Source organism: Pavona decussata, unplaced genomic scaffold, assembly GCF_977016875.1.
Source record: "Pavona decussata unplaced genomic scaffold, jaPavDecu1.1 SCAFFOLD_48, whole genome shotgun sequence".
NCBI lineage: Eukaryota > Metazoa > Cnidaria > Anthozoa > Scleractinia > Agariciidae > Pavona > Pavona decussata.
Window position 1 is genome coordinate 1,166,328 of NW_028145470.1, and position 13,672 is coordinate 1,179,999.

At 37.4% G+C, this 13,672-nt stretch overlaps 1 protein-coding gene across 2 annotated transcripts; it reads left to right on the forward strand.

The window, feature by feature from the left end:
- The first annotated feature begins 76 nt into the window (after positions 1–76).
- Positions 77–13,469, forward strand: LOC146481662 (zinc finger CCCH domain-containing protein 14-like). 2 transcript variants are annotated; one of them, XM_085107739.1, is made up of 15 exons: positions 77–251; positions 1,654–1,696; positions 2,268–2,382; positions 3,318–3,364; positions 4,161–4,349; positions 4,748–4,889; positions 5,871–6,270; positions 6,925–7,097; positions 8,227–8,477; positions 9,359–9,476; positions 9,797–9,865; positions 10,658–10,737; positions 11,252–11,373; positions 12,580–12,680; positions 13,415–13,469. In XM_085107739.1, exons 1-15 carry the CDS (start codon positions 216–218, stop codon positions 13,467–13,469), a joined length of 1,941 nt encoding a protein of 646 aa, XP_084963865.1. In that variant the 5' UTR covers positions 77–215. The 2 variants fall into 2 exon arrangements, with proteins under 2 accessions (XP_084963865.1, XP_084963866.1); XM_085107740.1 differs by having other exon boundaries at positions 9,362–9,476.
- Positions 13,470–13,672: the final 203 nt, after the last annotated feature.

The window sequence follows — 13,672 nt, forward strand, 5'->3', positions numbered from 1 at the left end:
CAACGAACAAAGTGCTGTTTGCGCATTGGTGTTCGCCAAGTTCGGAAACCGAATACTTCCGATTTATTGACGGAATTTCCCGACGGAAAAAGAATAAGCAGTAGCTCAGCTGTTTACCGCCAAAAAATAGCCATGTGACCACGCAAAGTTGTCTATCTAACTTGGAAAGCGCTGATTTATGAAGAGAATGTTTGTTGTATTTGTTGGAATTTGACATGGAAATTGGCAACGAAATAAGTCAGAAGATAAGGGTAAGTGTATTGAATAATCTTGACTAAATTTCGTTGTTATTTTCTGCTTGAAATTGAGATAATGGACTTGGATTGTTTAGCTGTCATGTCAGCTAAATAATTGAACACAAACATCTGTTTGGCCTTTGATTCTTCGATCGTTGAAAGAATCCTGCTATTATTATATTTAAATAAGCAATAGTTACCTTTGGCCTCAGCTGTTCAAAGAGCGGATAACTTGAGGCATTAGTTAGAGTACATTTATGAATAACTCAAAGGTGGCTTAACAAATTCATCTAGTGATAAGTTTTAATTACGCTTCATACATACATACATACATTTCAACTACCTCCCGAACCATGCCCACAGTGAACTGCACAAAAGATTAATTGCTTTTCACTGCGCGTGGGAGAAGTTCTTAGACCAGTCCCCGATTGTTCAAAGGGAAGTTAACATAATGGAAATCACACTACACTCTTTGATCCTAAAGTACCCAACAACATACCTTCTGTCAATAATAAATAAAATAGTTGTTTGTCTCACAATGTACAGCTGTAGTTACCTAAGTTGTATATCTTGCTGCTAGTCTCATCTAGAAATAAGCTTGGCTGATGATGCTTCACCATTTATGTCATGAATGCCAATCATGTTTGGTGGATTTTGATCCTTTCAGTTCTGCGAGGAAATGTCTCCTCTGCAGCCTCTAACTGTTCCAATCTCCTGCTGTGTTTATCACCAGTATCCACACTTCCGGAATTTGTATTCCATTATTGTCGACATTTCTAGAGTTTGACCCTGTGGATACCAATGATCAAGAAACACTACAGGAGACTGGTGCAGCTACAGGCTGCAGCGGAGACAGTTCTTCCCATAAGAGCGAGAATCAAAATCCACTTATCACGGCTGATCTTTGTGGTATAAACACTGAGGCCTAATCAGGTGTCCCTATTAGCTGGTGAAGACTAGCAATGCAGTTGAAATATCACAATCATCAACTCTGATTATGCCATCGTAGGTTGAGCCGTGATGAGCCTCTGTGCAGAGTTAATTTGTTTCATATAGGATGAAATGAAGGGGTGCCTGGAAAAAGGCCCAAAGTGACGTCTGATAAATTGCTAGATTCTCTTTCCAAATTGCCTTGTTTTCACATGTGAAACAAAAGGAGAATTGGATTTTACATCAAAAGTCACTTAGAGCCTTATTCCGCACATCCCTTCAAATAATCATTCACAATTTATGCCAAAAATTTTGCTTCAGTGACTCCTGTGCTACGTCATTCATATACATGTAGTGCACAAAACAAGATGCAACTGGTAACCTACTTTGAGTGGTACTTTGTTTGTATTGCTTTGAAACTGTGTTGCATAAAGAAATATGTAGAATGCAGTTCAAGTGAATTGAAGAAACTATATTGACTTTGCAGGGTGCTATTAAGACAAAATTAAAGGAGCTTGGATCATATGTTGGTAAGCGAGAAACAGTCCTGCATTATTTTATTGCTGAACTTTGTGTAAAATCATTTGAGCCTTGCATTATATAATGTGTGTTTAATCCAGGTTATGAACTTGGTTATCCAAGGAAAACAACTCAGAAACTCGTCCTTTAGCCAAATAAAGTTTGACACTACCACAATAATGTCTTTCCCAAATTTTAAATTTAAGGTGTCAGTATTTTAACCTTTTCTCGTTCATTTGGAGCTTTCAGAGAACAGAGAATAATTTGTAATTTCTGTCTCAGTAGAACCTAAATTTAGGGTGCTGGCTTTGGCAATGTAGTATTTTCATAAATGAAGTGTTTGTAGGCTTACAATTCAATTTTCATGTCAACTGCTGTTGCTGTTACATCAATGCACTGTATTTGATGAACAAATTTGCACATGTTTTTGGCAGCTTGTTTTCATGAAAGGTATTAGTCATGGTGGTTTGAAATGATACATGTAGCTCAAACTTAATCATTTATTTCCCAACTATGTCTCACAGCTGTGGATTGAATCATTATTGTCAGACTTAACTTATTATTTATGTTTTATTCTCAAAGATGATGAGCTTCCAGACTATATTATGGTTATGCTGGCAAACAAGAGAAGCAAAGAACAGATGACAGAAGATCTGGTTTTATTTCTGGGAACAAACACAGGATTGTTTACAGATTGGTGAGTGAGAACACTTATTCATACATGGCAAGATAGCATTGTCATTACACTGTAATTTAAGTGATTTTTCTCAGACACAAGGCATTGTCAAAGGCACAGTTCTAAGATATGTAGCTTCTGACAGTACAATGTACAGTGTGCACTAGACTAGTGATGTATTAATTTCATGTACATGTAGAATAGCTTCCATTAGTCATGGAACAATTATTGTTACCTGAAAGCCCAATATCAAAATGTGAATTCACCCCACTGTCTGATACATATTTCTTATGACATGTTTTGAGAGAATTTTTTCAAACATCAAGACATTTTGTCTATATGGTGACCATATGAAGGGGTGTGCGGAATAAGGCCCTAAGTGACTTTTGATGTAAAATCAAATTCTCCTTTTGTTTCACAAGCGAAAACAAGGCAATTTGGAAATAGAATCTAGCAATTTATCAGATGTCACGTTGGGCTTTTTTCCAGGCACCCCTTCATATTCATTGTTCTTATGACCTTTAACCATTTCACTCCCAGGAGTGATCAATATGTAATTTCTCCTTACGTTATCAATACATTCTCAACCAGACAGGTGATGAGAGTAAAGAAAATCATCAACTAGGTGACATTGTTTGATGTAACACCAAATTCTGTGAACTAACTTTAAAAAGAAATGTTTGTCAGTAAGTCAGGAGAATTGACATTCAGATCATGAGAGTGAAAGGGTTAAGTTTAATCAAGTAGTAATATGGTGAGGAGGAATTCTGGTTGGTCACCATAGGAAGCTTAATTCTTATTGGGTGCAACACAACATTCTAGGAATATTCTTGATGCACACAGTTTTCTTGTCAACAGTTGAAGTACAATTTCAAATTGTGACATCAGTGTGAAACACGAAGCAATTAAACTTTATTGTTATAACTGTCTTGTATTCTTTTGCTAACTGCTTGTAGGCTTGTAAATATTATACAGAAGCTTCAAGATGTCACAAGTTTACAAGGTAAATCAAAATTATTGCTTAAGTACTCTAAAAAGTAATGCTGTTTCCCTCTATCATGCAGTGGGTTCATTGAATGTCATTAATAGCTTGATTTTTGGCAGAAATTGTGTGGAGCTAATGTGTACAAACTAATAAAATGTCAAGGGATACTACATGTACATAAGCTCAAAAAATTCATTTCTCAGGAAAGCATCAGTAATGGCTATGTTGTAGGTTAAAATGAATCCCAGGTTAAAATGATTTCAACCTAGGTTGATTTGTATTTTCCTTTGTTAAGGTTGGGTAATTTACATCTGAAACAAAGGAAAATACAAATCAACCTAGGTTGAAATCATTTTAACCTACGACAGCTACATGTAACTCTCTTGGATAGAAACTAGAAAGCCTTTGCTACTTTGACCACCACACATATTTTATAATCTGTACTGTAATTATTTTATCTTGTAATCATCTGTTGTAACTATACTTTTCTTTCTATGTTAATTTTATGTAAATAGTGTGAAAAAAAAATGAACCTTGAACCTTAAATTCATAGCCCAAGGGTCATATTTACTGCTAGACAGTGGTGACTTTTTTTGCCCCAAGCATAGGTTGTACTAAAGATTTTCATTAGGGGTTCAAATGCAGAGTGCACTAATGTACTATCATAGTGTTCTGTGTTTTTGGCTAAGGATCGGGACATTTGTTGTAGAGACCTTGACTTTTCTTTAGTGAGGAATGAACATGAATTTCACTGGCTGGTTTTCACCCATGCCACCAACCTAATTCTTCATTGTATTTATTTTATTTTTTGCAGAAACTACAGAACAGACAGAATTGTTGACAGAAGGATCGAAACCACCAGAAACAGTAAAAACAGAATCTGTTAAAAGCAAAGAGGAAAAAGATCCTGCATTGAAAACGTCATCAAAGTTCAGACGGCGAAGTCCTCAAAGAACAGATACAAGGGAAAATGTAACTAACAAGTCTTCTGAAAAGACAGAAAGTATGTTACTGAATGAACATCCCATGTGACACTCTGTATTGACTTTTGAAATCCCCCTTCCTCCCTCTCCTCCCCCCCCCCCCCCCAAACTCATCTTCCACCTCTCCATTTAACTCATAGGCTGTTCAGAGTAGGTACCCTACCATTGCAGGGTCCTGTACCCAGGCACGGCTAAGGATGTTGTTTAGACTCCTTGACCAGTGCCCAAGGAGAGATTGTTTAATTCCTCGTTCATCCTTTTAGTGCCAATCATTCTGTTTACGGTATCGCAGGGAGTCATGGGGAAAAATCAGCAGAACTGGCAAAATCCTGTTCAGACCAATACCCTTATTCAAAAGGTGCCTGCTTGTGGGAAATTTAACTGGCCACCAACACAATTTTTTGTTTTTGTTTTACAGAACAAAAGGTAATCAGTAATATTGTTAAAACTGTTGGCTTGTCATCGAGAGGCTCAACAAGAAAAAGAAAGCACTCATCATCAGATGAAGAGGATTCTAGAACATCCCATCTTCACAGTGTCGTGAAAGTGAAGGAGAGAAAGTAAGACATTTTACAGTGTATTTTCAGTTGCTCCTATCAATTTAGATTATGGAGCAAGCTGGTGATGTTGAGAAATTAAGGCAACAGAAGAAAGTACAGCTCATCAGCTTCAATTGAATGTTAGGAGTCCATCCACAGTCTCAAAGAGAATCAACATGCAGTAGTTAATAAACAATATCATGGCAAATTACTGCTCAGTACATCATTATAGCTTTTATTTGAATGGTCACACTTAAGCAATTCATTCACTGACTGAAAAAGTTAGAACCACCAAATGTAAAGCAGAATAAACAGCGTTGTGGAAGAAGACTCAGCAGCTACAATCACCTTTTACAACTTAACAAGCAGTACCACAGGAAAGTACTGCTCAACAGCTTCATTTGAATGATCACACTTTAGGAATCCATCAACAGAATCAAAAGTTACATTTTGTAAAACCACCTTGTAGAGCATAATAATCAGCACCACAGGGAAGTACTGCTCAGTAGCTTTCATTTGAATGGTCACACTTTAGGATTTCATCCACAGACTCAAAATTTCGGACCACCTTGTACAGCATAATAAACAGCACCATAGGAAAGTACTGCTCAGTAGCTTTCATTTGAATGGTCACACTTTAGGATTTCATCCACAGACTCAAAAGTTAGAACCACCTTGTACAGCATAATAAACAGCACCACAGGAAAGTACTGCTCAGTAGCTTTCATTTGAATGGTCACACTGTCGGATTTTTTATCCACAGACTCGAATGTTTAGAACCACCTTGTACAGCATAATAAACAGCATTGTGGAAGAAGCTGGTTTTACTTCCACATGTCTGTTGGGTCTGATACTTTTAGGCATTTGATCCCAGACTGATATTCCTTAATGTGGCTGGTAATTGAAAATACTTTTTGCATCCGCACATCAGCTGCTCTGAAATAATAATTTTAGATAATTGCACATGATGCTGAAACTTCTCTTGCTTGTTTACCAATGTAGGCCAACTCTTCCTGTTTCCAAGCAAGCCTCCGGCAATCTCCTAAAGAAGGCTGTGGCAGCTGCACACCATTCTGTCAATAAACCAGTCATTTCACCCAATCTGAAATACGACCCTACCTCACCACCATCCCCAATCAGATCTCACAGCTACGAGGAAAAACAACAACAGAAAGAACTGTTATTACAACAACACAGAGAGCTACAAAAACAGTTTTTACAATTGAAACAGCAAGAAGTCACTGCTGAAGAGGAAGATGAGGGAAGGGTGGATAGTGACAGGGAAATGGAAGGAGAAACAACAGAGGTGCAAGAAAATATCCAAGAGGATGATGACGACAAAAGTGATAATAAACTTGCTGAGGAGGAACATAAGGAAGTAGAAAATGCACAGGAACCAGAGGCAAGTGTTTTTTAAGGAGACAAATGTTTGGTTTATCAACAGAGTTGATAACTAAACTGAGGTAAAGTGGCCACCGTAGGGATGCGTTCTGACAAAGAGCTGATGCTTGAAACATCAGCACTCAAATCTCTGTATGGTGGCCAATTTACCTTTATAGTTATCAACTCTGTTGATAAACCAAACATTTGTTTCTACTCCCCACCGATGCAGCACCGCAGTTTCTTAAGAAATTAACCCCATTGTCCTTTAATTTATGAGAGCACTCAGACTGGCTTGTAAAATGGAAGCTGCTAGAAAGGTGTTAAAACGTAATTTTGTGAATCCTTAGTTGGGTGTCAGTCTCTGTTTTCCCCCTGTTCACTGTCAATGGGAGTTCTGTACCAAAATGTGAATCTTCATTCTGTATGCAGTACGCAGTATGGCTGTCACATGGGTTAGTTCCCACAAGACTCCTTTAGCTCAGTAGTAGAGCATCTGAACTTATGTCTAGTAATCAGAAGGTCATAGGTTGGACTCCTGTTTGGAGAACTTGGATTTTCTTTTTCCAAGTACACCTGTATCACTGCCTGAAAAATATATCTATTATTTACTCACCAGGCTTAAAACATAACATCACTTTTTTTAACGTAATAATTTCTGTTGTCACAATTCTAGGAACCAGTTATTGAGCTTCATGTGTCCGAGACAGACACACTGGAGTATGCTACAGAACCTGTGTCAGGTGATACCAGAATTGTCGCCTTTGCCGACAGCCAGGCTGGAGGTGAAGACTCGGATGAAGAGAGGAGAAAGAAGAGGAAAAAACGACGAGCTGTTAAGTCTAAAAAGTATGTACAGTGTGGTACTGCAGGATTGGTGGCCTTCCAGTAAGGATTATGACTCCTTATTACTGAAAGTCAATTTATTTTCTAGCAGACATAAGTTGGTAAAGAGTGATTGTCTGGTTGATTGTAGACCTGGTTAGGACTGTTGTTGGTAACATTAAGGGAAACATGAAAGGGTTTTTAGCTACACACTCAAACATATAAGAGTACTGCAACAACAATGTTTAACAAGTTTGTACTTTGGAATGAACATTTCACTTAAAAGCTTGTAGGTTATTGCGTTCGACATAGAAAGAACACACTCCTAATATGGATTGTCGAGATTGTATGGGACAACATTGATTGAATGAATGGATCTTGGGATGCGTATCTGGCATCCCCTGCAGATTTTGCAGGAGTGGATGACATCAAAACCAACTTGGCAAAGGAGAGAGAGCCTAGTGACATGTATCGAATACACTCTCTAATCTTTGATTATAACTACAGTAGTTGTATAACTAGCTTGTAAGTTTGATCCCCAGTCTTCTATAGGTCAGGACTAGCATTGCTGCTGAGCACGACTGCCCAGTAACATTTCCTAGAAATTACCGAGGAAACAGTTTCTCTAAAAACTGGCCAGTTTTAGTTTTTATTTCTGATCTGAAACAGTCATTAGAAAAACGTCAGTATATTGCTAGCATTATTCTTAATGCTTTTGCCTTGGTATAAAATTTATACCAAGGCAAAAGCATTATGCTAGCGTTTCTTTCTTAGCATATTTAATATGCTAAGAAAGAAACGCTAGCGTAATGTACAATAGCTTGATGTTTATATCATGAATCCAGTTTAATAGTGTAGCCCCTATTAATTTCCTGTAGTTCAGTGGTAGAGCATCTGAACTAGTAATCAGAAGATTGTAGGTTTGACTCCTGTTTGGAGAATTCAGATTTTCTTTTCCTGAGTATACCTGTGTCACTTACTGAAAAATTACTTGAGTCAACTTACCTTGTGTGTGGTTTAAGTGGTGGTAAAATAAAAATCTACTGCAAATATTTAGGACCTTACAATAATAATGAACACCTTTGATTGTCTTGCTAAGGAAGTAAGGTGAGGATGAATTTGCAGTTTTTACACTTGCTATTCTATGCTTCAGGGATAAGCCGTCAAGCCCTAAATTCATCGTAACACTGGATGGTGCAGACAGCGACATGGAAGATAAATATGACGACCAAGTTAAAAAGGAAAAGAAAAAGAGGAGATCGAAAAAGAAAACAGAGGTGGACGATTATGAAGATATTGATACGTCTGATGTGAGAGAAAAGGGTGAACCAGCAGCAGCAGCAGAGATGAGCACCCCTGAAAAACCAGTCATAAAACAGATTACATTTGATTTGGATGTTGAAGGTGAGTTTGAGTAAAAAACTGCCTGTCTCATGCATCATCATCATCATCATCATCATCATCATCATCATCATCATCATCATCATCATCATCATCATCATCAGCCAACTGCACTGCAGTCAGTCACAAGCTTTCTCCATGCCTTCTGGTGTTGTACCATAATGCATGCTTCAAATCTCTTCTGGCGTTGGTGGGTATGCCTGGCTGATTACGCTGGCAATGTACTGAACAGATGTAACATCAGCTTTGGGTGACCAGGCTTACGTTTGCCATGTTTGGGGTGGAAAAGGATGTACCTGTTGAATTGGTCTCATGCATCACATGACCTTTATCCCATTCAAAGACCCCAGACGTGTGTAAGATATTGAAGATCTTAAGCAGAGATGACAATTATGCAATGGCCCAACAAGAATGTAAACTAAAACTTAAATAAATGCATTTTCTCTCAATAACTTCTCTCAATAATTCCAACTCATTTCATGTGTTCACATTCTCCATAAGACTTTTAATTTGGTCATTTCACATTGCTTTGTCAAGAACAGCAAAGAAAATGTTCCAGAGTGTATTACACACATACACAGCTTAGAGTGTGTTGGGAATGACATGTAAGACAAACTAGTGTTTTCTGATGTTCTCGTTGCTGTCTTATTGCCACTGGGGTCTCTATTCCCTTTCCTGGACATCATGCAATTTGTTACTGTAGTACGTAGCTACCTATAGATTAACTCCAACCTACAGTGTATCTAAATTAACTTACAGTGCAACACAGAAGAAGTGTCTTTAACTCAGCTTTCAACTAAAAGTGAAACCTCAGTTATTGAATATACCAAATTTTGGTTAACTAATAAATTTATTGTATTTATTCATTTTGATTTTTTGTTAAGAAGATGAAACAGAAGATACATCACCAACAAAGAACAAGGAGGCAGACAAGTGCAAGTTTTGGCCAGACTGCAAGAATGGAGACAGCTGTCCATTTTACCACCCTTCAATATCATGCAGGTGATTTATATGAACCTTGCTTAACCCTTTGACCCCTAATATCAAAGAACAAATTCTCCTGTCTTGTCCCCATACTTTTCTTATAAAAGTATTGGGGAGAGGTTATTCAAATATCAAGGAAATTCACCTTCGGTGATCATATCCTTAATTCTCATGACCTCAGGGGTTGAATAAGTATTTATGTTATAAGGAGAAATTTGATGCTGATCACTATTAGGGCTTAAAGGGCTGAGCCCTGACTGCATGGCCTTATTCCACATTCTGGGACAAATTACATGCTAGAGTTTAATAAATTATTTTGTTTATATCTTTGTTTTCAGATCATTCCCTAACTGTAGATTTGGAGAGAGCTGTAGGTTTATTCATCCTCCATGTAAATTTGATGGAAGGTAGGGACAAGCATTGAAATCTGAATTGTGCACCCTGTTCACTTTCCAGTCCCTTCTTTTCCCCTTCCCTCCCCTCCCTCCTTGTTCATTGTACTTGACCTATTGTAGTATAATTTAAGTACCAGTAATAGATGTTATTATTCAACACATTGTAACAATGGTCATGGTGCACTGAATATTCGCCATTCGTACAAAACAGACATCCTGTGATACGTAATTTTGTGATCATGCGTCTGGGAGAAAAATGGCAGAGCACTTTAAACAAGCAATGACCTCGGAAGATCATCTCAGCTTTCCTGCCATAAAACTGTACTTTGTTATCAATGTGTGGATAACAAAACAATTATCCTCCTCAATTTTGCAGAATATCCCTTGATTTTGATTTTGCAGGACAGTTGTTAACTGCGTTTGACGTAGGAAGAACACTTCCTAATACTGATTTGAGTCGAGATTTTATGGGACTTGTCGTCGATGGGTCGGTCAATGGATCTTGGGACGCACATCTGGCATCCCCCGCAGATTTTTATTATAAGTGCATTTAGTAGAAACAAAACAAATTCTTTTGTTGGCCCCTTTATCGTTTCTGTTTCCCAACAAAGATACTGATCATGGCAGCCTTTAGTTTATAAATTATACATGTGAAAATCCACTTTAACAAAAAAAGTTGTTGCCATTGCCCATCTTTTTCACCTTACAAAGGTAATGCTCAGTTGTAAATGCAGAAGTTGTGTTGCTCCATCCTACTCTTTAAATAACATAATTATCTGAATTCTTTATTTTTGTATATTTTAGGTGTACTAATTCAGCCTGTCCATATATGCACAAACTAAAAAACAAACAACAAACATCTCCTCTACCAACTCCAATATCAGGTATGAAGATTGACATATACCTTCACCTTACTGTCGGTTATATAGTTTCCTCAGGTTTTTGTTTTAGGGTATGTTGTTGTTTTTCGTCATGCTTGCCTTGGTTTATGGTAGTTCACTTGTCATAAGCAAAATTTCAACTCTTTAAACACGTTGACAAATTTCAGGATTTGGAGCTTTAAGTGTGTAACTGCTAGTATTAAATTTCTGTATCTTAAAGTTTAAGTCTAATTTTATCAAGGATGATTCTTTAGCATATATGCAAACAGGAATCTTGAAGCAAAAACGACTGTTTAATTTGATGTAAATAGTGAATTGTTTCTGGCTGACAGTTACTCAAGAACACCAAAAATTAACATTCAGTGTTTTTAAGATGCTATTTATTAATTTGATACCTGTCACCCTGACCAACAAGTGAATTTAATATTCTCATTTCTCAACGAAGATGTATTACCATGTTTTGTTTTGCCAAATAATTTCATGTGCCTTATTTTCGTTTGTCTTTAAACCTCACCAGGCTTCATGTTTCCATCTCCAAGTGTCCTCATACCTCCTAAACCCAGTATACCACCCGTCCCTTGCAAGTTTTACCCATCCTGTACCAAAGCTGACTGTCCATTCTATCATCCACAACCCAAGGTACAGTACTAGCTGCGAGAGTGATACTATTCTAAAACAAAATCAAGGCTTCTGGACTTTTCACACGTAAAGTGCAGTTCCAGAAAATATCCACACTCCCCCCACAGAAGGTTTTTTGTTTTGCACCCCCCGCCCCCCCCCAGGAAATTCCAGTTTGGCTTCATACTTTGCTTCTAAAATTTTGACTTTTAAGACCCCTTTCCCCCTAGGAATTTCCAGTGACCTTCCATGGGGTGGGTATGGATTTTTTTCTGGAACTGCACAGTAATAGACTTGCGGTAGAGCAATTTTGTTGATCTTGAAATATGGTTTCCATATTAATTTGTGCTTTATATGTTTATATTCACCACTATATGTAGTTCAAAAGATAACAACAAAGTGTCACTTGGGTTTCTCTCAAAAAACTATTGCAGTATGGAACAAAGATAATTTGATTGACTAGTTGGATTGCTGTAAACCGAGCTGTAAAAGTTTTCAGCAAACTTCAGAAATGCTGGAGTGTACTGTATAATCAATGTGAAGAGGGTGTTCTTTGTAACAAATACATTTTTTTTATTATTGTGGTGTTATTTTCAAAATATTGAATGAAATATATTTGTCCAAAATTATTTCTTATGTCTTATCTCTAAAAGATCAGTGTATTGTGCAATGTATTTGCATGAGTTTTGCATCTAAAAGATCAGTGCATTGTACAATGTATTTGCATGATTGTTGCACCTAAGGTTGTTGTATTGCCTAATGTGCAGTTCCAGAAAATATCCATATACTCCCCCCCATGGAAGGTTTTTTTGTTTTGCACCCTCATCCCCCCAGGAAATTCCAGTTTAGCTTCATACTTTCTAAAATTTTGGCTTTTAAGACCCCCCTAGGCTGCGTAGCAAGTGTTTCTGTGGCGTTTTCAGAGCTTCAGAGACGATTTCCGAATCTCGGATGCGCTGGAAATGGGGCGAGAGCAAAACTCACATCTTTGTTTTGCTCTCGCCCCATTTCCCACGCAACCTAACTTCAGAGAACGCTGAAAACCCCACGGAAATGCTTGCTATGCAGGCTAAGACTCCCCTCCCCCTAGAAATTTCCAGTGAACTTCCATGTGGTGGGTGTGGATTTTTTCTGGAACTTCACAATATAATTTAATTTCCGTTGTGTTGGAGTGTAAAGGTAGTTCCCAAGGCACCATTGTTGACCATTGTTTTTCTTGTTTTATAGCCTTGTCGTTTTGGACTTAGCTGTACCAAAACAAACTGTCCATTTAGTCATCCAGCAAAGCCTTCATCATTAAAATGGGTTTCTCCATCTCTGCACATAAGGTATGCTTTTCCCCTTTAGCTTTCATGTCCCCATTTGGAGACCAAGAGGTTAAATGTTTAGCATGATAGACTTTGAACATTTGAGCACTAGTCTGACTTTGTGCTGACTCCTTGTACAAGAAACTGCTTCACATTTCCCTTAAACCCTTTTAGTCCTACAGTAACAATGATCAGCATCATTTTTTTCCTTGTGATATCAATGCTTATTCAACCCCTGAAGTCATGAGAATTAAGAATGATATTGATATTTGATATTTTTATTCATTCTTGATATTTGATACTCCAGTAGCTTTGTGCAACATAGAAGCTTCTCAGTTCTAGCTCTGATGAGTTAACTAACTTGTTTTACTATTCATTCATTCATTCATCCATCCATCCATCCATCCATCCATCCATCCATCCATCCATCCATCCAATCAATCAATCAATCAATCAATCAATCAATCAATCAATCAATCAATCAATCAATCCTTCCTTCCATCCATCCATCCATCGTTCGTTCGTTCGTTAGTTCGTTCATTCGTTCGTTCAATCAATCAATTAATCATTCATTCCATCCATCCATCATTCATTCATTCATTCATTCATTCATTCATTCATTCATTCATTCATTCATTCATCCATCCATCCATTCATCGATCCATTCATTCGTTCGTTCGTTCGTTCGTTCATTCATTCCATTCTCCCTTCCTTTATTCATTCACTTATTTATTAATGCATTTATTACTTTGCAGTGAAAGAAGATTTGCTTTACCTGAACAGAAAACAACCTCCATGCCAGTTTTATAGCAAATCACATCCTCCTTGTTTTGTCTACAACTGTGTCAGTGTTTTGTTTGCAAATGGCGACTGTCAAATTCTTCTGTATAGAATCATCTATCAATGTAATATACTGCTAGTGTTGTTAAATCAAGATCAGTCAATTTTTGCTTTGTATGAAAAATGTACTGCGCTTTACAGTGTCACCAGTCATTCTAGCTAAAAAATTATTG